The sequence below is a fragment of the Astyanax mexicanus genome, chromosome 20 (genome assembly GCF_023375975.1).
Source record: "Astyanax mexicanus isolate ESR-SI-001 chromosome 20, AstMex3_surface, whole genome shotgun sequence".
NCBI lineage: Eukaryota > Metazoa > Chordata > Actinopteri > Characiformes > Acestrorhamphidae > Astyanax > Astyanax mexicanus.
The window spans coordinates 29,106,492-29,131,760 of NC_064427.1; the positions used below are offsets into that span (position 1 = coordinate 29,106,492).

The 25,269-nt window shown below is 37.0% G+C and overlaps 1 protein-coding gene across 3 annotated transcripts in view; it reads left to right on the forward strand.

The window, feature by feature from the left end:
- The window catches only part of slc12a2 (solute carrier family 12 member 2), a 56,150-nt gene that overhangs the window by 13,982 nt on the left and 16,899 nt on the right, over positions 1-25,269 (forward strand). For all 3 annotated transcript variants that reach the window (XR_007427422.1, XM_007252440.4, XM_007252441.4), the window contains exons 2-16: positions 8,460-8,579; positions 9,758-9,833; positions 10,405-10,500; positions 15,286-15,425; positions 15,528-15,638; positions 15,742-15,850; positions 15,936-16,060; positions 16,398-16,482; positions 16,603-16,766; positions 16,856-16,963; positions 17,171-17,294; positions 17,384-17,485; positions 18,793-18,948; positions 20,718-20,817; positions 23,066-23,177. Coding sequence is in view for 2 of the 3 variants with exons in the window: in XM_007252440.4 (XP_007252502.3) it covers positions 8,460-8,579; positions 9,758-9,833; positions 10,405-10,500; positions 15,286-15,425; positions 15,528-15,638; positions 15,742-15,850; positions 15,936-16,060; positions 16,398-16,482; positions 16,603-16,766; positions 16,856-16,963; positions 17,171-17,294; positions 17,384-17,485; positions 18,793-18,948; positions 20,718-20,817; positions 23,066-23,177 (1,728 nt within the window). In the remaining variant the exon portion in view is untranslated. The remainder of the gene's footprint in view (positions 1-8,459; positions 8,580-9,757; positions 9,834-10,404; positions 10,501-15,285; positions 15,426-15,527; positions 15,639-15,741; positions 15,851-15,935; positions 16,061-16,397; positions 16,483-16,602; positions 16,767-16,855; positions 16,964-17,170; positions 17,295-17,383; positions 17,486-18,792; positions 18,949-20,717; positions 20,818-23,065; positions 23,178-25,269) is intronic.

Genomic DNA, 25,269 nt, shown 5'->3' on the forward strand with positions numbered 1-25,269 from the left:
GAAACATGTTTCATGTTTAGGACCGTTTTGTTTGTGTTTTAGTGGCGCATGTGGTGTGAAAATAAACATGCACAGGAAGTAAGCTCATTCCCCTGGGCGAGCTTTAGCCATGTAGTCTATGACTGGAAATCTACTGAGATCCTTGTGACACTGCTAACTGCTTCATGATGTTTACAAGAATGTACACCATTTCACTTAAAGATACTAAAGGTATGAAGCCTCCATTTTACATAACGCAGTTGATGACTAGAGATAAAGTCATTAGACTTCCAAGGTTTGAGCTGCTTCTTGTATCAGGTTATCATGAACAAAGTGCACTTTTGAAGCCACCAAATGCTTGTGAAATGCAGAATACTAATTGCGTTTCCGAAACAAAGGCGTCTTTGAGTGGAGGAGAGGAGAGATTTCTACCTCTACCTCTCCTCAAGGTGAACTTGATAGTTGGCTGTTTACCAGCTTCTTCTGCTGGTGGTTGTTGAGCGAATGTGAAGTGCTCATTTCCTGCTTAGAAATGGCACTGGCTGACTCCCTGTTGGGGTCAGATATAAAACTCAGCCCTGCATGCCAACAAGGTTGCCTCTATAGAAGTAAAGTGTCTGTTGTGGGAATACTGTTTTTTTTTTTTCCATAATAGTCTGAATCGTGTGGGGGGAATGGATGTCCGATGGGACCACTTGCTTAGCAGTTTACATTGCCTGTTTACTGGTTTCACGTTCTTTAAAAAAACTTTTTGTAATGCTTGAAATTTTAGGAACACTTAAAAATCTGACTAATAACTGACTGTTACACTGTAAACTTTGTTCTCTTTACTACACGGATGGGTTAAAAGTGACCACTTAATTTCATCTGTGCCAAGCACAAGTATGGTGTATAAAGTATAGTCCTCTTCTTCTTTGTTCCCTTCTTTTTCTTCTTCTTCTTCTTCTTCTTCTTCTTCTTCTTCTTCTTCTGCTTCATAATGTCTAAAACCTGTCCACAGCAGTCTGTTCTTATTGGTCAAATTTCGGAAGTGTTAATTGTGTGTTCGAATACACAATTTGACAAACATTAAATCACACCTTTGTTAAACATGCATCTTTTTTTCAACGAGTATTCATATTTGAAAATAAGCAGTCAAGCCATGATTGATGATGAAGAGAAAAAGACCCTATGGTCAGTGAAAACTGTGTGTTTTTTGAGCTGAACTGTGCAATTGGGAAACGTGTCTGCAAATTGAGTTTGTAACAGTTGATTAATAAGGTCTCTTAAAACAGCAGCATTAGTGGTAGCAGCAGTGGCAGCAGTGCCAAAACTGCAAAAAATGAGTGACTCACAGCAGATTTAGAATAGTTATCCATAAGTGCATCAAGTTACCTAGAATGCACAATGGTCAGTGTCTATTTCCTCTTCCTTTTTTGCATTTATAATGCAAAAAAGCAGAAACAGTGTGTATCAAACAGAGAACAGACAGAGAGAAATAACTATTCAGTCTTGATCACTTTAATGTAGGGCAGCATTATGCAAGTACTTGCGTAGATCAAAGATGGGCAATTCTGCATTTGCATTTCCAAAAACTGGGTAATTAATCTCCAAAATAACTGCAATTACTTGCATCGTCACTGTTAAGATAATGATCAGGCTGTGTGCACTGAAGTGTTTCTGGGAAGTTACTTCTTTAACTGGTCTTGGGGTAAAATAGTTTGTATCTGTCAAACTCTTCTGCTTAGGTGAAACTGCCCTTGGCTACATAGCAGAGCTAACCTTACACCACTTTACTGCATAGCATGTTTTGTTTCACAACATGTGCACACAAGTATTAGAGAGCAAGTTTATTCTATATTATTCTTATTCTTATTTCATATTCTTATCTTTAATATCCATTATTGCGAGGTCAGCTGGCACAATAGAACAGGTCTTATGACCACAGCATTTGTTTAACCACTTGTTAGATGTAAATATATGACCACCCTCATACAGTCAACAGCTGCCTAATGTAAAGTGTGAACTCTCTAAACTAGGGCTTTGTATTGGCAAGAACATGGAAAAACAAACACAAAATGACACATGGGTTAACGATCCAATGTTTTTTTTTTTTCGTAATTTTTTTGAAAAATGTTAGTGTGTTTTATAAAAACACACCACCATTCCAATTATTGGGCATACATTGATTGATGTTATTTTCTTACACCAGTCAAAACAAAGGGGATTTTAGAATGGGATTTAAAAGTTTGATGACAAAAAAATGAAACATTCTGATCTCAGTTACAGACAAAGGTCGTTTGAATTTCTTGGCCTTTAAATTATGTTACGATGAGAGATGAATTGTGGTATATGTAAAAATACTGACTCTTGCTTTTGCAGGATCTTATGTCTTGTTTTTCAACAGTTTTTTTAAGGTATTGAAGCATCTAAACAGTCTTAACAAGACTTATCTTGTGGAGGACATGATGATTATCATAATATGAGGTTTCAGAGAAATTGTACTTTTTATAAACACTGTTGCAGCTTGCATCCATGTGTACTCAACAAATTAAATCCACTAAATTACAGTAAAAAATCAAATGTTGCCAATTTGTTTGGCACATTTTTCATATTGTTGGTTTAAGGTTTTGTTCATTTGTTTTGTAAATCTCTTGGAATTATGCAAGTGTCGGGATCTCTACAGATTTATTACGCAAGAGCAAAATTGACACGACATGGCATAAAGGACAAGCCCTTTTTCATCACTGTCCCTTTCACAGCTGTTAAAGATGCTTCTGCCAGAAAGGCAGATTACTGTGATCTCCCCAGACTCTGCTAGTCGTGGTGTCACATGAGGTGTGGAACATGTCTATTTCAGTCTTTCGGCTGTGTATAAGCTAGACTCTCTTCTCAAAAGATGTGAATGTCTTGATGGTGCTTTTCTTGCTTGTTAATGCTTGACTATAGCATTCACCAGTGGCGGTTACTTTAGGAATGTACTTGACATTGAAATGAATGGTCGGTTAAAGCTAAATATACTGCTATAGAGTATTGTTTATCTGCTCAATCCAACATACAATAGGCTCAAACACAAAAAATTCTCTTAGATAAATTTACTATAAATAAATAAACAAATATCAAAGTGCATTTGTAGTTAACCTGTTTTTAGTGTTTACTAGTTACAAATGATTTTGTAAAAAAATAAAGGAAATGTATAAAGAAGTAGGTAAGAACACGCTGTGCTTACCACACATGTAAGATTGACCAACTTCCTAAGGAAGTTCAGCATTGAGGGCTGATATTTCCTATGTTCACTTTGTGTTTTAAAGAGAATCCATATACTAAAGATATACATTGTGTTGCTAATTATTAGCATCAATTAGCAAATTAATGTGACCCTTTTTTCAGCGTGTGTCCCAATTATTATTCAGCATATGTTTTGAATTTCCAGTTTAAATAAAAGTCATACATTGATGCTGTTGGTATACTGCCCTTTCCACAATATCTTAATTTGATATGCAATTATTAACTTCAGATATTTGACCATATTTTAACCAGTCATTTACTTAGTAAAGGCCAAATAATAAAAAAAAAAACTTTATCCTTAATGATTTGTGAATTTATATTTTTACTCTGCTGTGCACTGCAATAAGGCCGCTGTTGTGGTGATTTTGTTTTCAGTTTTCTGAGACCTCCCTCCAAATCTCCAGTCTTGTGCTGAGTGGTTCTCTCGTTTGTGTACTTGATATGGAAATAAAAGTGGCTCTTCTCAGTGAAGCCTCATTATCAGTAAGTGTCCCATTGTGTGAGGAGGATGATGAAGCTGCTTGGCTGTTGGAGAACTCATCATCTCAGGCTTCCTGAGGACCTCTGACTTACAAATAGAAGAAAGTCAGTTGGATGGGGAGAAGCATGAGTCACATCCTGAGTCAGTGGGCTTTGCCCCGCACTGAGAGATATCATGTATTGTTTATGCTCTGACCTAATAGTGGCAAGCAAAAGCCGTTTCCTCCTTTTTGTCCTTTGTGTCCACGGCCAGTGTTTTATCTTCATTTACTTTATCTGTCTGTTCTTGTCTTAGGTTAAATGCCAGACGTTTATTACCGATCTTGGTAATTAATAATTGATTCTGAAGTGTCGTTTTAGGGTGATTAATTTCAGCACTGCACAGGTACATTAAGAAGATATGTTCTCTAGCTTTAAGTCCCCCACAGTGGTCAAGCTGGGTTTTGCCACTTTATTAGAATGCCAGCCTAAGTCTGACTCATACATCCACAGTCACAGCCCTGTTCTCCTGCTGGTCCTTTTCTCTCTCACCTGGTCCCTGGCTGGGCCTCAGCGGCCCCATGGTGGGTGCTGACAAGCTCCAAAGTCAAACAAAGCAGCTCTTTTTCATTTCCTGCTTCGCTCCCTCTCAATAGCTTGGTGTACCTGCTATACCCAGGCCCCGACGTTGCTGTTGATGGCATTGTATATGCAGACACGCAGCTCATGTTGACAGATGGCTCAGGTGATGCTGTGCCCCAGTGCACTGTCACATGCTGGAGTACATGCCAGAGGCGGCGTGCTGTTTTATAATTCATATGGCTTTTGTCTGCACACCGCACCTTAGTAATAGACTGGTCTTTTATCTATATACTGTCTTGTTTAATGCAATTTGCATCGCAGATGATTATAGTATGCTAGTGATGGCATTTCACTATTGATCAAGAAAGCACTTGGTTTTTATGTGAATAGCATGGTACGAAAACATTTTTATTTTTTTCCGAATATAGTTAGTCATGCACCAAAAAAAAAAATTCTGAAACTGGAAATGATCAAAATGAGAGATTGTGCTGATAATGCTGAGCAACAATTTTCACAGGGTTTCATTAATTGTGTTTTTTGCAAATACAAAAAATGTTTAGTGGTTAATTATTATGTTTAAACATCCCAAGCAGACATGGCAACAAATATAACTTAATATGAATATTTTCAATTATTTGGCTGAACATAAAGTGCTTTTTTTGCCATTTCAAGCTAAATTTGCTGAATATTTAGTGCATTTGTAGTTGTTTATATTATTTATTATTATTCCAGTTACACAGCAATCTGATGAATCTGGATGGATCACAAATTATCAAACACAAAACTTTACGTGTGCGAATAAATACAGGAGCATGCCAGCCTAATATATAGTAGTGTCTTTTAATAAATAAAATATATTTGTATGCCTTGTGATTCTGTCCATCTCCTCTGCATTACATATTTCATAGGGCCCTATGAGGCATCCCATCCAATCCCTGATGCTGCTGGATGTATTCCTGCACTGAAAACAGATGTAGATTCTAGCATGTCTAAAAGTCCTTTTCATGTTTCCACTACAGCTTAGTGTCTAATGGGTGTATGTAGGTTATGTGTTAACTGAGGATACATTGCCAAGACAGAAAACAAATTACCCAGAAAAGATTAAATCTGTGAATTTGCACTAGAGCCATAAATGGAGAATTGAGGCATATTTGTGAATTAATCAAATTCACCTCTATCCCAAAAACATTTTGTTTGTTTTAAGCTGTTGATTTTGTTCCAACGTACCTTTGACATGATTTATAGCTTTACTAGTGTGTTGGTTGTGTCCTGATGCTTTGCTGTCACAAAGTTAAGCATGCAAATGATTGCAATGCATATCATGCAAGAATAATGGCTCTGTTTGCACGGCATAAAAATGAATAACCTAAGGCAATTCGGTTAAAGAGGAACACAGTTTGGATTGATCTTTGGTTGGCAATATAAGGTCAATTGAACTGAACATAGCTTAGAGTGAGATCAATATGAGAAAATAAATGTTAAAGACTGATGTCCTGCTGTGTGTTAGGGTTTAGTCACACTACCACTACTTGGACTCTGGCACGGTTCACATGCAATGTGATCGTTACTGGCCTAAGTAATGCTGCCTTTGCTTTTACATGTAGCATGATTAACAGGACATCACTTTGTTGCATAATTGACTCCAAATGAACTACAATGTAAATTCAATCTGTGACTGCTTCCTGATTGGGACTGTGCATGTGTGTTAATATACTGTGACTCCACTTTTGTAATACACTCTTATTTGAATAAGGTGAGGGGAAAACGTGAGCAAGTAAATTTGCTGGGCCGAGAGTATTCCAGGCTTGGGAAGTTTTATTATATTAAATTGATTAAATGATTATATTAACTTTGGATGGCCTCTATCATTCTGTAAGTGTATCACTAGTGCAAGTGAGCTTGGGCCCCTAGAGGGAAATCTTCCTTTTTTTTCTTTTATATTTAGCATCCAGCGATTTTGACTTTTTGAAATTAAGCAGGTTCAGTAGGGACAAGATGATTTAAGGGTTAAACAAAACACAATTAAACAAACACATTTAAAAATGAATAAAATCCCATTGCAGTAATCTTAATATTAAGAATTAAAATTTGTTTTTTTTTTTCTTTCTTTTTTTTCTTTCTTTTTTTTGTTTTTGTTTTATTGATCAACAGCCCTTCTATGTTAAAGTGATTTTCATATTTTCCACTTTTCCTGAACTTATATGGAGAGTTTTTTTTTGTCCCATGTTTAGTATTAAAATTGCTTCTAAGGGTCAAGGGAGCTTCTTGCTATTCAAAAAAAAAATAATTAAAATTGTTGGTTTACAGGTTTGGATTAAATGAAAAAAATATACTGCACATCTACAAATAAAAATCTGTCATCAGTTTTTAAGTAAGATAACCTTGTGACCTTAATGTTAAATATTTCTGATCGACCAATGTTGAATAAAATTCGTTATTTGTCCGCAAGAGACTATTTATTCAACACACTCAACAAGTGATTCATTAAACAAAAGTGTGACATCCTTTATTTTCAATAAATTCCAATAATTCCCTACATTTTGTTTAGGAATGCAGCACAGCCCAGAATTCTGGGCCAAATCAATGCCTTCCAAGGTCATTTCTATGTTCAATAAATGCCATGTGTCATCACTTAGTAATGGTCTGGGCACTCTACTGAAGATCGCTTCTAGTTGGTATGCCAGTATTTAGTAAATGTGTATGTGTGGAGGGAGAAGACAGGCTGTTGCGATGGTTTAATTCTGGGAAGATTGTTATCTTAATCTCTCTGAAACAGAGCTTCAGCTGTATCTCTCAGCTTGTGCCCTCTGTACCACACACTGGTATTGAACCTCTGCAAAAATGTCAATACACCCTCGAGCTCATTGTTGCACGTTTGCATTGAGCGGTCAGCCACTTTTTCCACATGGATCATTGTTAATCAGGAATATGTAGGTCTGCATGTTCTGCATGTTCGGGCCTGTAGGGCCGGCTCCTCTCACACACAAACTTGGTGAGTTTAGGATGCACAGATTTGCATTTTTACTCCAGACTTTTATAAGTCTGAGAAACAAGGAAGAAGTTGTAGTGTCTGGTTGTAAAACACACTTCCTCTTTATGGTGTTGCTAGGAGGGACAGCTTTAGGGTGGTTCCTGGGCCATCAGCACTTGTATACCCACGGCGGTGGTCCAGAGAGACTTGAGACGCCGCTGCCTACGTCACAGCATTGTCCCTACACAGGAGGGAGTCTTCCTGTGTTTGACCTTCCACAGATACAAGGGCGGATAACCCTGCCTGTGTCTATATTTGAGTGACTTTGACAAAGAAAGAGGGGGAGGGATGGAGGGAGTAGTGGAGGGAAACAAGGGGAGGAACGGAAACTCTGTCATTAGAAGATTTTAGAACTGAATAACCATGTTACTTAATGAGAAATGATAAAACAACTGCTGTCAATCCAACAGCCATATTTTCCCGGGTGCAAATTAAGCCTCGTCCTGCTGTATCCTTAATTGCTCTGTGGGAATTCTTTTACTAGAAGGCTTTAGACTAAACCTGGAAAAGCTTCCATTTTAAATGTGGTTCTGTCTCCTGATTTTAATATTCCCTTTTGCCCAGTAGGGAGATGCCATTTTTTTTGATAGTTGTCTTTCAAATAATGAGTTAATGAGGCTTTGAGTGGTGGAGCTAAATATGGCAATAAAGATCATATCTGACAGCTTTTTATTCGCAATAGTTAGGAAGATTTAAAACATGATTGGATATACAAAATGTTCTACTTATCACCTTTCTTCACATTGATTATTTATTATACAGTATTGTATTTTTATTTTTGTTGACATTTTTGAAAGACATTTTTGTTTTCTCCCACCTTTTGTCATTGGTAATTTGTCATTTCTGATGCTTAATAAAAAGGGGTGCATGAAAAAATAAAAGAAAATAGAAAAATGTAGTCAAATGCAGCCAAGCAAAGTGCCAAAAAACTGAGAAAAAAAGATGAGGTAAAAATGACTTTTTTGGGGCTTAATTTAATGTGTTTACTATTAATTAATTAAGCAGATATATTGTGAGTTATCAAACCTTAATTTTCTTATGTCTATATTATACACGCCTTCTAGGTAGTTGATGATTCTACACTTGGTACTTTTGTTATGTTTTATAGTATGTTAATAGGACTACCAATCTGTTTTTACAGGAGCCTTTTGAAGATGGATTTGCCAATGGTGATGAGCTTACCCCTGCTGAGGAGGCTGCAGCCAAAGAGGCAGCTGAGCCCAAAGGAGTTGTTAAGTTTGGATGGGTCAAAGGAGTGCTGGTAAGTGTATGCATATGTAGAAAGAAGGCTTAGAAAAAAACACTGTAATGTAAAAGAAAATTGCTTATACTAACAAAGCTTCTAACCATCAAGCATAAACAGCCCTCATAGTGGTAGAAAAGTTCTAATTGACTGATAAAAAAATATATTGACCTTAACAATGGTCAGCTAGATGTTCTGAATGTTCATCTCTCTCTCTCTCTCTCTCTCTCTCTCTCTCTCTCTCTCTCTCTCTCTCTCTCTCTCTCTCTCTCTCTCTCTCCTTCTCTCTCTCCTTCTCTCTCTCCTGCAATTAGCTGAACCACAGACAGTAGAAGTGTGTCATCCAAACAAAGCGAGAGATATGAATGAGTGCGAGTCACACTCTACTCAGGATTTTTGGCCCCTGGTGGGAATTGCACTGCTCATTAGGCCCACTTGTTTCTAGTAGAGAGCTTATGGTACATTTCTGTAGTGTAGTATTTTGGACATGCTACTTTCAGCAGGCTGCTGTCTGTACAGAACATTTTAATGAACTCTTACCTAAAAAGACTTTGTGTTTGTGTGAGAGAGAGCAGACTGTGATTTCAGCTAAAGCTTGACCTTTCTATGTGATGGATGATTTGCATTATGTCTTCAGAGCTGTAGCAGTCACAGTGCAAGGATGATGTCTGGATCTTGTCACTCTTTCTTTATTATGACATCTGCAAGCCATACTTCCTCCTGTTCTTAACATTGTCCTCATTTCCACCTACTCACACTCTTTAACATTTTGACAAACAAAATCCAGATCCAGGTAAAGGAAAATCCTAAACACACAAAAGATTTTTTTTTGTCCTGTGACTCATGCCACAAGTGTTAATGTCAATATGTTCATACAAACACAGATTTCCAAGTAAATTACATCACAGCGTTTGATGTTGTTCAGTTATATCTTGCATTTCAGTGTCACCCAAAGTGTTTTTCAAACCATGGCAGGAATTTAGTCTGTGCTTTTCAAGTCTTGGTTTCAGGTGGAGGTCATACAGTAGTTTACACACAGAGTTTAGATTACAGATAGTTTAGAAGTCCTGCCCCTAACCTTGGACGTCCACTACGTAAAATCTCTGATCCAAGGCCAGGTATGGGAAAAGTGCTTTGGTTGGGAACCTTTCCCTCCTGTCTGCATAAAGCCTAATTGCCATCCTTCCTCTGTACAGGTCCGCTGCATGTTGAACATTTGGGGTGTGATGCTCTTCATCCGCATGACATGGATCGTGGGCCAGGCTGGAGTTGGTAGGTTTGAATCTGGAACACTTTTAGCAGTTCATGTGAATTAGAATCTTAATTCACACAACCTCCAAGGCCTCCCATCACCCCACTGCCATTCACCATCCAGGTGCTAAATGTTACTGTGAGGTGCCACCTGCAGTCAACTGTCAGCCCCAAGCTCATTTTCCACCTCCATTACAACTGTTGACCCAGAAGAAAGTGTGAATTCTTAGAAGTGCTACATTTTCTTTGAAGGGCTGCAAGCAGCAGGTGACATTTTGGAAGTGTCCCATTAGAAGGCGATGGTGAAGAGACTAAAACGTGTTAAGTACTTTATAAGACTGAAAGGAGCATAAGTTTTTGTATTATATAAACAGTTAATTTGCAAAAACAGAGGTCTATATTTAAAGAACAGCGCTTCACATCTGTTTTTGCAAAGGAACTGATAAGTGGGACCAAAACTTGATATAGACATTAAATTGTGTTCTGTTCAAAGTTCATTCTATATATCAGCAGCCTAAATGTAACATTTTCAATCAGTGTCCATTTATCTAACATACATGTGTATATGTGGTATTTATTTATGTTTTCACAGTGTATTCCTGCATTATTGTTGCCATGGCAACTGTTGTGACCACCATCACTGGCTGTTCGACCTCTGCGATAGCAACCAACGGCTTTGTACGAGGAGGTGTGTAAGCTCGAAAAGCACGCTGCAAAGCACTGTGGTAGTCTGACAGCAATGAACATGAGATTTTCAGGGTGACCCAGAGATTTCAGTTAGTATGACACAAGTAAGCGATTGTGATTGTGAAAGTGGCCTTTTGTATCCTGAGGATCTTTGGTGTCGGCAAGACAGTCTGTCAAAGTCAAGCTGTTTGATAACATTTGAATGATGGGCTGGTTATTCAGCTCTTCTTTTCTCCTTGGCCAGAGACGTATTCTTCTTGAGACACTTCAAGCTACATAAACACAGTGTTGTGTATTGTAACATTTAAAAATATCACAGCGCGATACATGTGGAAACAGCCTTTTGTCCATACTCTGTGTTTGTTTCGTCTATATTTATGTATTCTCTGAAAGCGTGCAGGTACAGACAGAACAGAACAGTAGCACTGGAAATTGTGGGGGTAGTGTAGGCAATAGTTCAAGCAAAGCAAGATTAAACTGTTTTTTTTTTTCTTTTTTTAACTGTTTACACCATATTGTTGCGCAACATCCCTTCCAACATAAAGAACAGAAGCATATAAATATTTGGGCAGTGAAAAACCCCACCTGACACATTTATTTTCTTAAGTAAAGTGAGTATTCTAGACGGGAATTAAACCTAGTTGTTCGTAGGCTATATTTTCCATTCATCTTCATTTAAAATGCTGTGTAGTCTAAGACTAGGCTTAATATCTGTCTGGGGGAATTTTCTCTCAGTTTCCTACTGTCTACATATTTACAGAGCTGCTGATTTTACTCAGACTTTGTAAGCTAAATCAGTATATTGTAGATTGGAACATAAACTGGCACAGCACAGTAATTGGTAGGTGTAGGATCTTTTATAATTTTATGTAGTTAAATGTGGGTGAGTGAGTGGGTGAGTAGAGTAGTTTATTGGGAAAGGAAAAGGCTGGGCTCTTTCTATTACATTAAATAGTTATTATGTACAGGAACTTTTTTATTATAGTGTTCCTGAAAATTATTTTTTTTTAGAATAAAAAGATTTTGCACAACGGAAGTGTAGTGCAGAAAATGTACCACCTATACAGATCTCTCATGCTGTGTCTTTTTTATGTAATCTCTAATTATTTTACCTGCTTCATAACTAGGGCTGGACCCGAATATTCGGGTATTCGGATATTCGTTCGTTGAGTAGGTATTCGGTTTTTAATTTTGGTATTCGGATATTCGTTTTTTTTCTCCTTTCCAGAGTTCCACCTCACTCTAACCACTTCTGTTTTCGCGGGTCCCGACAGAATATCTTGCGAGCGGGACAGAACTGAACTGTTATTGGCTGGAGCGGGAGTTTAATCCAGACGATGCGGGAGCAAATTAATAAATAGTTAAGAAAACTGTAATAATTGTAAAAAAAATAAAAAAACCTAAAGAAAACTCTCAACGCGCAGGATGGACCGACACACACACGCACACACCGATGGTGTTTGGACTGGGGTAAGGAACGGGACCGCACTTTTCAGCGCTGCTGTTTTAATAAATATATAAGTAAATTTGAAGCATTAAATGTAGTTTATTTAATTTATATTAGGAACGTGGGGCGGGAGCGGCAGAAATGTGTATGTGGCGGGCGGGCGCGGGATTAAAAGAAGCAATTTTTTTGCGGAGCGGTAACGAGACAGAAACGCGGGAGCGTGGAAGAGTGGGTTTAAAAATCAGTCTCGCGCAGACCTCTATTATACATGATAAAAAAAAATGCAGGCTCTTCGAAACTGATTTATATAATAAAACGTAAGGGGTAATGTGGCAACAGTAGGGGCTAAATCGGTTACAAAAGCCTGGCCTACAAAAATGATGTCTGAACGAATTTCCTCTTATCTAATATAATTTAAAATGGTTTAAAAATATAAAATAATTTCTAAGCAAACGAAATATTTAATATTGAGCTTATAGCCCAAGTGCAAAAATACAAAATCAGTAATACGGCTATGCCCTGCACAATCCTTAAACCGAAATAGACCAAGTACAATAACGTCATTAACAATGACTTTCCTCTACTCTAATATAATTTAACATGGTTTAAAAATATAAAATAATTTCTAAACAAACGAAATATTTAATATTGAGCTTATAGCCCAAGTGCAAAAATACAAAATCAGTAATATGCCCTGCACAATCCTTTAACCGAAATAGACCAAGTACAGTTTACAATGACTGTCCTCTAATATAATTAACAATGTTTAAGAATATAAAATACTTCCTGAACAAACGTTTTTTTTGTTTGTTTTTTTAAGCAAATAGCCTAAGTGTGAAAACACAAACAGCAATTTACTGGGCTGGCTTGCGCAGCGGAGAAACCGTGCAGCAGCCTCCTAGCCTGCTTACGCAGCGGATAAGCCGCGTGTGGGGCAGCAGAAATTCCGGGATGAAAACACAAAGAAATCTGGGCTAAAAACACAGAAAAAATACAGAAAAACACAAAAATATGGGGGATAAAAACACCAAAAATCCGGGGTGAATATGTCTCGTCGGTCAGAGCAAATTGAAAATTTTTCAGTGGATTAAAGGGGCCGTGATTTGCTTTTTTTATTTTATTTTTTTTTACCTCTTTTTTTAAAAACGAATATTCGAATATTTGCTTCGAATCAGTGCCGAATATCCGGAGCTCAAAAAACGCTATTCGGGCCAGCCCTATTCATAACCATTACTCTTATCTAATGAATCATCACCTCCATATTTTAATCTCCTAGCTTGGTCAGGATATTGCATGAACCGCAGGAGCGGGCTACGTAGGTAATGTGCCAAATTAATAAAATATTATCCTTGTAGCTGATGTCTCTTTCAATGGCATCATGCTGGAGATCACTTTATGAGCCAGGCCATAAACCTCTAGACAAATTACACTGCCTCTTTTGTTGGCAGACACGAACAGGAAGCTAACAGGAAAGGGGGAGTTTTAAAAATGTGTTAATATGATGAGAATATTTTGGTAAGGAAGCATATAAAGTGGTGCTTGTTTAGTTAGTGTCTTTAGTAGGAGAAGAGGATGTTCTGTTTAAGCCATGCAGTCTGGTGAAATTTGAGAGCATATATCAGAACATGGCTGAGGCTGGTCAACACTGTGCTTGTGTTGAGGTCATTAGAAGGGCACAGAGATCTATAACACACCTGACTATGCAACTGTCTATTCATCTCGGAGATGAAACTCATCTCTGTTTTAGCATTTAGGGTTCAGACACACACACACACACACACACTTACAGCAGGCGCAGAGATCAATCTGTAGATGAAAAGAAGGGTGTAGACAAAGTGAATATCTGTGTACATTTATTATTCCACAGTGGCAATCAGGTACTACACTGTACTGCTCCGTTCTGATACAGCTTTAACTTCATAGTCTTTTTAGTCCATGTTTGGACACATCAGTAAGAAAGCTGTAAGATAAATTGTAATTTTATTGTTATTAAAATACATGTATTCACAATAAACACATTGTAAGAGCTGTGATTATTGTATAATATTTCACTACGATATTGGCATATCAAACAGCATTCACGTCACATTGTTTGTCCTTATTGAGCACCCCAGAAAAAAACTGTTAATGATTTTCACAATGAGCAGCGTTTAATTATGAGCTCATTAAGGGCAGTTTTGTCTTGCTCTGTCAGGTCTCGCGTCCTTTAGAGTAAATTTGTTCTTTAGCTACAGTCTGCTCAGATTTCGTCCTTCAGTCAGCTTGTCTGGCATGCACTGCAGGTTACTGCAGCTATAATTATTTTCACCTTGCCTCTCCTCACAGTCCTGAAAAGTGTCTTATCTGCGGACACCACATTGTACTGTGCTGTTATTCACTTTGAGAAATAGAGAAGCATTCAGCACATTGTTCTCAGTTGTCACAGCATGTGGGAAAATTCAATAGTGTGTTACTAAAACCCACCAGTTTAGTCTCAAGTGACTGAGAAGTACACAGTTGCTGTAGAACTCTGAAATGGATATTGGACTCTCCCTACAAGTCCCAGGACCTGAGGAAAGAGGAAAACAAAGATTCTGTTTTTTCTTTCAAAGTTTTCCTTCAGCGTGGAACTGTAATAATATCCTGGTGTGGATATTTTCTGAGGTTTCTCCAGCAGCTTCACATTCTGCTAACTTAACATTGCATATGTGGGTAAGGTCATGTATGCACAGGATCAGTGTCTTTTGCAAGCTGAGATAAAAACATATAGTTCAATCATTCTTGGTGTTTTGTCTAGAGAGAGCTATACTGAGCATACACTCCCCAAAACTGACTGACTAGCTCTATTTTATTTATTTTTTTATTTGTAAACTTACAATATATATACACTGCACCAGCCTCTGCTTTGTGAGTTTCCTTTGTTTAAAAATATAGTTCCAAATTGTATACAGTCTGATAACACCAATTATTTCATACTTTTGACAAAATTAAAGTGAGATTGCACATACACCTAAGCATCAGGGTTGGTTGAGATCACATGCCATGTGTAAGGCTGATGATAATGCCGCCAGTCACAGTTGCCCTGAGCTGTTAATCCCACAGAGGCTAATCTTTTTTGGTATTCCAGTTATTTCTCACGTCTCCCATTTGACCATATATAGAGCATTTCTAAATCTGTTTACCAAGTCTGTGCCAAGGCTCTATGTTTTCATTTCACTAAATAGTTGCTCAGGTAGACTAAAGTTGGACTGCACCAAAAGGTTACAAGCCCAGACTTTACCCAAAATTAAACAAAAAAACTTCTGTGTTACCTTGTATTTGTTTGCCTTGTTTGCTAACCTTTTACTTTCTTCTTTTTAGGCGGGGCCTATTATTTGATATCTCGAAGTTTAGGCCCGGAATTTGGTGGTTCCATTGGTCTTATTTTCGCCTTTGCCAATGCAGTTGCAGTGGCCATGTATGTTGTTGGCTTTGCTGAAACTGTCGTTGAACTTCTTCATGTAAGCAGCATAATCCCACTTATTCTCTTGCCTACTGTTAATACAGTGCCATTGTCTTCATATAAACTCATTTTACAAGTTGGCTTGCTTTTTTGTGTTTAGGGTGCTGATCTTGTTATGCTGGATTCAGTTAATGATGTCAGAATCGTAGGAACAATCACTGTCCTTATCCTGCTTGGGATCTCAGTGGCCGGCATGGAGTGGGAGGCTAAGGTAAGAACCTTCATTATGATGTGTGCGCGTGCGCCCATTTTTCCCTTGGTTACCATTCATACACCAGAAATATGATGTGAAAAATTCTGTTTTACTTTTACAGGCCCAGATCTTCCTTTTGGTCATCTTGATCAGTGCCATCTTCAATTACTTCATTGGCACATTCATTCCCTTGGAGTCAAAGGAAAAATATGGATTCTTTGGCTATGATGGTACAAGCTTTATAAATACAGAAAAAAATATTTTTACTTTTTAAAGATGTTCTATTTTTGTAACCTTTTTCTTTTGACCTTTCAGCTGGCATCATGATGGAAAATTTAGGTCCGGACTTCAGAGGAGAAACATTCTTTTCCGTCTTTTCCATCTTCTTTCCTGCAGCCACTGGCATTCTTGCTGGTGCCAACATCTCAGGAGATCTTGCGGTGAGTTGTAAGGAACAATTAGGTACAACATGCCATTGTGTGCCTTATCGTATAATACATAAAAATATCTATATACATTTTTTAATGAAAATATATTGTGAAAAATTAATTGTTGCATTATTTATTTGGTTGCATTGTTATTCATGTGTTCAAAATCAGAGTCTTAGTAAAGTACTGTATAGACAAATAGACAAAATTTTACAGATTTCTTTTTCCCTACTAAATGTGTGAAACTCTTGAAATAAATTTTTTTTTTTAGTGTTTTTTGTATTACCAAAAATCTGGACAAGAATCTGTATCCATTTTAGTATTTATTTGATTTTGTTTTCCTTTTTAGGATCCACAAAAGGCAATCCCTAAGGGAACCCTTTTGGCCATTCTTATCACTGGCTTAGTGTATATGGGTGTGGCTGTCTCTGCAGGTAAACTGCGTTTAAAGCAGTCTAAGCTTTGTTGATCTATGTTCATGTTTTCCTATCTGTTAGCGTTGTCATTTGCAATGATTGCCTCATCTTTGTTTTTTTTCCTTTATCTGTTTTAAGGAGCATGCATTGTCAGAGATGCTTCAGGTATTGAGCAAAATGGCACATTAAGTGCTGACCTCAACAACTGCACCGGTGCAGCCTGTAGTTTTGGCTATGACTTCTCCTCCTGCAAGCCTGGTGGATCTGGACAGTGTGCTTATGGGCTGCACAACAATTTTCAAGTAAGTTTATGAACAATTCACACTAAAAAAAAAAAAAAAAAAAGTATGCTAAAACTTAATTTAAGCCTAGTGTTTCTTTGGTCTTTCAGATTATGAGTGTGGTGTCTGGGTTCAGTCCCCTCATCACTGCTGGAATTTTCTCAGCAACATTGTCTTCAGCCCTCGCCTCACTGGTCAGCGCTCCCAAAGTGTTCCAGGTGACTGTTTTCCCTTTGTACTCTGTGCTTTAAAAGTATTTACGTGATTCAGTTGTAAACATGCTAAGGCTGATATATCTAATTTAGTAAAACATCACAGTATACATTGTAAAATGAATACTTTAGTCAAGTTTTTGTATGATTTTTAACAGCATGATGTATATTTAGAATTTGTCACAAAACTTTTTTTATGTCTTATTTTATCAGGCTTTATGCAAAGATAATATTTACCCAGGCATTGCCAGCTTTGGAAGGGGCTATGGCAAGAACAATGAACCCCTGCGTGGCTATTTACTTACTTTTGGCATTGGCCTGGCCTTCATCCTCATTGGTATGTAAATATTTGACATATTGTGTTCTCTAGTCGTGATGTCATGATTGTAAACATGTCTTCTAAAGCCTGTGGTCTTTTTTTTTCAGCTGAGTTGAACACCATTGCTCCAATCATTTCCAACTTCTTCCTGGCATCCTATGCCTTGATCAATTTTTCTGTGTTCCATGCCTCCTTAGCCAACTCTCCAGGTAAGGCTCTTTGGTTGGTATTGGTCTGATTATTTGTATTCATATTATTAATTATTATTTTGATTTCTCATTTGTAGTCAATATGTGCTTAATGTAATTGGATTTCTTCAATTGTTAAAAATGTATTTTAGCATTAAACAAATGAAATACAGTGAAACTGCACCAAATGACGAACTTGAACCATGGTAGTATATAAACATGATTTGCTCAGATATTAAAAATGTGCGTAGTATGTATAGTACTAAGCACACAATACACTTTGTAAAGAGAAATATTTGACATTTTTGCAGAACATAATAATATAATAAATAATAGTTATGGATTATTTTGTTTTGATTAAACTTTTTTGGATTTTAATTGGAAACTGTTTTGGTTTTGCATGTTATCAATATATTGTTGCTATGATTTGTTTAAAAGCATGTTTTATATACAAATTTATTCTTTGTGTAAAGAGGTATGTTCTTTCTTCAATACCAAAGCTCTAGAAGACTATCAGGTAGATATCCTCAACATAAATGTGCTGATGTCCGTAATATTCATATGTACGCATTTTCATGCACGTAAAGGGTACATTTTGTTTTTTGTTTTTTCTTATTTTCGAGCTCAGCATTTATATAAGAACTCTTACTGGTGTTGTGGCCTTTATAAAAGCCCCTTTATTTTTTTAAACAATAAAATGTACCCTTTAGGTCATGTATCCCTTTGTAGCTTTACACTGTGAACTGAGCTCAACTGTTTATTAACTTGACCTCACTAAAATCCCATTAGTCTAGTACTAGTTGTCTAAGACTGCCCTATAGTTACAGTAACCTCTCTCATATGTATCCTAACTTGTGCTAACTCATTTTAATCCAAATCTGTATCCATGCGTATGTAAACTGTGACACTACTGCATTAAACTGCCTCAGTCTAACAACACATTTGACTGCCTAGAAATGTTATGGAGGATCCAAATATATCAAAATATGTTGAATATTCTTATTCTTTATGAAATACTGTGTCCTGGCAAAAATCTATTCTCACAGGGATAAACTATTTGAAAGAAAAGCTAGTTTTTGACAGGTGGGAAAACGTTTACACTATACTAGAAGAGATTTGAATTTTTTTATTATGTAAAATGTGAATGTCGACCACAGTGTACTTTTAATACGTTATACAGTTGTAGTAATACTATATAATTTGAGTCAGAATAAAACAATTTTAAGTAGTAGTAGTCCTGCAGCACACGTTTTTTAGTAGTTTATCTTAAAATGGGTATACATTTAAAATGTGTATTGTTGATATTAATGACCTCATGTGTTGTGCAGGATGGAGGCCCAGCTTCAAGTACTACAACATGTGGGTGTCTCTTGCTGGTGCAGTGCTCTGTTGTGTGGTCATGTTCGTTATCAACTGGTGGGCAGCTCTCTTGACCAATGTCATCGTGCTGTCTCTCTACATTTATGTCAGCTACAAGAAACCTGGTAAGATAACTTCTGCCCTGTTTTTATCTGATTTCAGAATAGAATTTTGTCTTTATTAAAATAACATGAATTGTTTTTATTTACTCCTTTTGTTACTATTATTTATACTCCTTGTTTAAGCATGAGCTATATATATATAGTGTCAATATGTGATGTGTGTGTGTGTATGTATATATATATATATGTATGTATATATATATATATATATATATATATATATATATATATATATATATATATATATATATATATATATATATATATATATATATATATAAATTATAAGATAATAACATAATGCAAAACTTCTAACTTAACTGACTATTTTGCCTGTTCAGTCATTTTTGGGTTATGCAACATTGTTGTATATGTATTAGCAGTACAATCATTCCTTGTCCCTGTGAAATTATCCCTTTCCAGTTTCCAATCCTTAATCACTGTTTAATTCAGATTCCTTCCTGCTGCTGAATTGGGTCAGTTATGCATAATGAAGACGCGCTAAGCCCTAGGACTAGGTCTATTGTTGTTTCTGATTTTTGTCAGTGGCTTATGGTCATTATGATCCTGGACCTTCGCTGTTTTCTTATGCGCTGGATTTTGCTTCATTATTGATACTTCTAGCACTTTTTTCTGCTGATGCATGGCTGTGGCCTTGTGAAGGGGAGGGGATTTGCATCTCAATGCAGCACCATTGCACTTTCTCTCTGTCTCGCTCTCTCGCTCACGCACACACACATATGCACCACACGTACTGCAGTGGAGTTGGGAGTTCTATTTTTGGTTGTAGATGCAGTCAGAGCTCCCATGGATAGTGTTTTCTTAAAATAACAAACTTAAATATTTTATGTCTTTTTGGAGAATACTTTTTTTAAGAGTCTGTAGACCAGCATGTGGAAAAATTAGGACACCCCTTGAAAACCTTTTTTGAGCAAATTTAAACACAAGGACAGTGGAGCTTCATATTAACAGTATTGAGAGGGTGTCATAAGCTGTGCATTTCTTGTTTGTAAAAAAAAAATTGTTAGTACACCTTATGCCTAAATAGCTGAAATAACCTCAATTAGACGTTTCCTGTAAGTATCTACCAGCCTTCAACATCAGCAGGAAGAAAGTATTAAGTATTTCCCAATGGGCTTAAGATCCAGGCTTTGACTGGATCATTTCAGAACTCACCATTTTTTTCTTCTTCTTTTGAGTCATTCCTATGTGGATATACTGGAATATTTTGGGTTGTTGTCATGTTGCATGGTCCAATTCTACTTTAGTTTTTGACCGATTGTCTCACATTGTCCTCAGGGATTGATATTAGCTTTGATGTTTGAGAGCTTGCCAGGCCCTGATGCAGTTAGCCGTGGTTCTGTGGTGATGACAGTCTAGGGTGTCTCTAAAGTTAAATATACTTGTGTTGTGCCGACATTTGCAGATAAAAAGATGTATGAGCGAAGAGAAAGGTGTATGTGCATGTGTTTGTAAGTGTGTGAGGTTCGCTGACTATGTGGATCACATTGTGTGCTACTCTGAGGATCCCTAGCCCTCTGGGTCACTGGCATGCTGGGGCCACAGATGCTAAGAACTCCCATGCGGTGCGTGCACGCACACGTGCGAATGCCGTCAGTGCGTGTGGTCTGTGGCAGTGTAAAGGTCATTTATATGAATACAGGCTCAAACACCCCCCAAGCACCACCACCACAGGAATTTTCCAATAAGAGAATAAGAACAGGTGTCTTTGTCATGAAAGTGTTCTAACTAACATATGCTGTGTTTTGCAGATGTGAACTGGGGTTCGTCCACCCAGGCGCTGACCTATCACCAGGCCCTGACCCACAGCCTGCAGCTCTGTGGTGTTGCAGATCATGTGAAAACCTTTAGGTAAAGAGATACTTATCTTGTCGGTTTTGTTTTAGGTATAGGGTGACCTAGAGGTCATGTTTAAGAATGCTGCAATGTTAAAAACCTACAAGTATTAACACTTTAAAAAATTAAATGGATTTAAGAATTGTATTATTAATATGCCGCTCAGTTTATTGTATGCTGTGTATGCAGAAATCACAACAAGGATGAAAGTAAAACAAGTTTAGACACAAGCTGTGGGGGAGGGTAGAACCTTGTTAGGCTAGATCACTGCCATGGCAGTCCACAAAATGTGTTCCATGTGTTGTCCACCATATTTGAGTTAAAGCTATGTCTGTGTTCCGAATCTTTTGCTCCTTCTCCTTTCCTACTTTTGATACTTTCCTCCTACCCTGGAAAAAGTGGAGGAACGGAGAAGAGGAGCAGAAAGAGTGGAGAGAATGATCAGTAATTTGGGAAATGGAACAGCTGATCAATTTTAATAGGATATTGACTACTGATGTACTGAGCCAATCACAGCACTTGCTTTCAATTCGCGCTCATACTAGCCACCCAACAACAGCTGCTGCAAGCAGAGATCCTTTTAATTGTGTTAAAATTTTTAATGTTTAAATGCTTCTTGCAGAGAAAATGCATTTCTGAAAGGCAAGCTTTGTGTGTTCTTTGCATGTAAGAAGTGATTTATATAGGTTCTACTGTTGTGTAAGTTTCTGGATTTTATACGTTTTATTATTTCTACCCAGTGTATTATTACAAAGTTCAATAACTAAATGTATAAATCAATTGATTCATAAAAACAAGTGCTTGTGTGCTCTGTGGGCGTGGCCACAGTGATATCACAGCAAAATCCCTAAAAGACTTCCTGGGTAGGATACTTTGGTGTATCTTCCACTGGAAGCTGCATTGAGGATGATTTTAAACCGCTTCTTTCCTCTCCTCCGGTATTCGGACAGGTGGCAAGATGATGACACTAAATCAGTCAACGAGAGAAGGGGGATCATAAAGAAAATGTCATTAGGAAAAAACATCTGGCTGAATGCCAGCACAGTCAACACATCTTCATACAGATTACGGTGTTATATCGAAGTATTAGTAATTAAAGTATCATTGAAATTGAAAGACTAGAACATTATCTTATACTTTATGCTCCTGTAAAGTGGTGAATAGTGTTTTTTTATAATGAACAATAATGAAATGTATAATACAGTATATAAAAGGCTTTGTGCTGTAGTCAAAAACCTAGCTTTGCAGTTGTAGGCTGTAGATATTTTGTTTAGCAGAACATCCCCATGAGAGAGTTACATAAGACTATGCACCTGGGACAATAAGACCTAGAGAATCTTACTAACTCAGTTAGTGTTTTTATCTGTTCTTGAGTGACCCTGAGGACTATGACACAAAACATGCTGGCTTTAGATAAAGATTAGGCTCAGTATAAGTTTTTAAAGCACTTGCCACTGTAACCCTGCCAATTTTTTTCTTTCTTCTTTTCCTTTTCAATTGATTTATTTTCTCATTTTTTGCGGTAAGATTTGAGTAATTATTTGATGTATTCAGTTTGTGTACAATTTGAAACTTGGAGCCAGAGTTGGAACTTTTATATGTCAGTATATGCCCATATTTTCCCTTGAGTGTCCTTAGACTTTTAGGATCACATTTACACCAATCTGGCAGTAAAACACAAATTTGACTGCCACAGTAATTTAATTATGTGCCAAGAGCTGCATTCAAAACTGTGCATGTGATGCTAGTATAAAAAAATTAAACTTAAAAGACTAGAGAGAAAAATATATAATAAGAAGAACTCTAGAATAATGTCTAATCCTATTAACACCAATGTTCAGCTAGCATGGTCTGAAGGAGTTAAAACGGAGGAAACTCTAACCAGAGTTCAGTTTCTTAAGAGGTTCCCATGGAAATAAGCCCATAGGGGATTAGGGAGTGTCTGATTAATACTTTGATAATCAAATGAGTTAGTACCCTTTGCCTAGCATAATCCCTTTTTCCTAGCATATTTGCTTTGAAGTGCACTAATCTGAATCTCTCGTGTTCTGTTACTGACCAAAGTGATGATCTTTCAAAGTCATGTGAAGGTAAAACTGTCTAATTGGACGTCATGGAAGCTTTTTGTTATGATAATATAAGGTATATGTGTAATATATCTATAGTAGCTATAGTAGAAATACAGTGCTTGGGTTGTACAATGAAAAATATAGTCTCTAACATCAAAGACTTACCGGAGTTACCAAATGTTTCCTTCCTACAGGCCACAGTGTTTGGTGATGACTGGAGCACCCAACTCTCGGCCGGCTCTCCTCAATCTGGTCCATGCCTTTACTAAGAATGTTGGCCTAATGGTCTGTGGCCATGTGCGCATTGTAAGTTGTTTTATTCTTTTATTCATTTATTTTTGTCTTCACTGACTTCAAATCTTTTCAGAATATGACAAATAAAGAACCTGTTTCAAGTGTCTGCTGTATTAAAGATTTGTTTTAGGGCTACTGCAAGGATGTCTGTTACTGATAATGCCACAGTCATCTGAAGGTCCATTGTGTTTTAGCTCTAGGCTAACGTGAGAGTTCAATAGAGCACTGCTTGCCTGCATTTTGGGTGGGAAATTTAGCTTAGTCTCTCTCTCTCTCTCTCTCTCTCTCGCTTTTTTCAGTCTAAGTGGTGCTTGCCAAATAAGCTATCCTTCACCACACAAATACAGTCTTTTGTTACAACTGTTGAGAGGAAAGACAAGCTTTTCAGAGTGCTGGCAAATCCTCTTTAAAACTGTAGCAACTTATTGATGTTTGCTACAATTTCTTGATTTCTTCAAAAGGGTTTGCCAAATTTCTGTAAGCTTGTCTAAACGTACGGCAGTTGCTACAAATGACCATATTAATGAGCTGGAAATGGATAGAGAACATATAAGATGGCTTATATAAGCTGTTTATGCAAATATGGCACCAATCACACATCCAAAGTTTTTCAACTTGACAATTTATTTAATCTGTGTTTTTGCCTCCAGTCCACATGAACATGCTCTTTTTGATCAGTGAATGTGGATATTTTTAAAAAAATACTCTCAAAGTGGAGATTTGAAAAAAGAAAACAAAGTTTATTTAAAAAAACGCTGCAAAGTTTCTTTTACTCCCCATATAGTGAACTACATAAGTCATAAAACATCTGTGTGTAGATGTCACAAAAATTCCAGTTTGACATCTGAATAAATGTAAATATTAGGGGTGTGACGAGATCTCGTGCTACGTTTAAAACGTGACGATAGTTCTCGTCAAGCTTAAACCTGTCTCGCGGGGGAAAAAAAACAGTTTAGCGTGGACTTTTTAAGAGGAATCAAGCAACAAAGTAGCAATAGCAGCGAGTGTGGTGGCTAAGCAGTGAGAGCAGCTCTCAGCAGAAGAGGAAAATTCGGGCATTTTCATAGAAGATGCTTCTACTACTTTTTAAGTTGTATGTCTGGTTGCATTTTGGCTCCAGTGGAAACAATAAATGGTAACAGAGTGACCAACAAGACACAATAAATCCTACACGTGACTGTTTCATAGTTGTGCTAATCCCTGAGCTCTGTACTGTATTTAAAAAAAAATGTTCTGTCTCTGTTTCCATTCAAGCATAGTCTTAATATGACTGGTTATGGTTATGCATAGTTAAATTACAAGAGATTTAGGAGAAAAAAAAACACAAACCATAGGCTTATTATGACTGGTTGTGGTTTGCACTATATAAGACCTAGAAAAGATTTATTTTCATATTTCTATTTCTTATAAAATCAATGTGTGAGAGAAACCAGTCTGTTAAGTTTACGTTATATGATTTTGTCAAATAAAACTCTAGTTTTCAAGCCATTTTTAATTCTTGACGTTTTCTTTAAAATTTTATTTTTAAATCTCGTCTCGTTCTCGTGAACCCAGTATCGTGTCTCGTCTCGTGATATTAGTATCTCGTCACACCCCTAGTACATATTCTATAAAACGTTTTCTGTTCAGATTTAGCTTCTAATATAGTTTTGTGACTTGCATAGTACACTATATAGCAAGTGTATATAGTCTCTTTGTGGACGAATTTCTTTCTGAAAAAGAATACATATACATGATACACGCGATCAGACTCGTTAGTGCTGTTCAGTAGGGTATATCCCACCCAAAAGTTGAATAAGAAAACATTTCCTATAAAAAAAAAAATGTATTCCTTTATGTTGTATGTACATTTAACTTTTCAACACAGCAGCTTATTGTTTTGGGGATTATTAGTACATTTAAAATGTCTTTACCTGGAGCAATAAAGTTTCTTATCCATTATAGCAGTTTTGGGGATGACAGTGATGTAATACTTTAGACGTGAAAAGCACTTTACAGCAGTTCCCTTGCCAGGCACTGCAAACCGCAGTAATCAAAAGCACATTGTCTGTGTCCAAGTTCCATCAAGTTCCCACAACTGGACCCAAAGGAACACCATAACCTT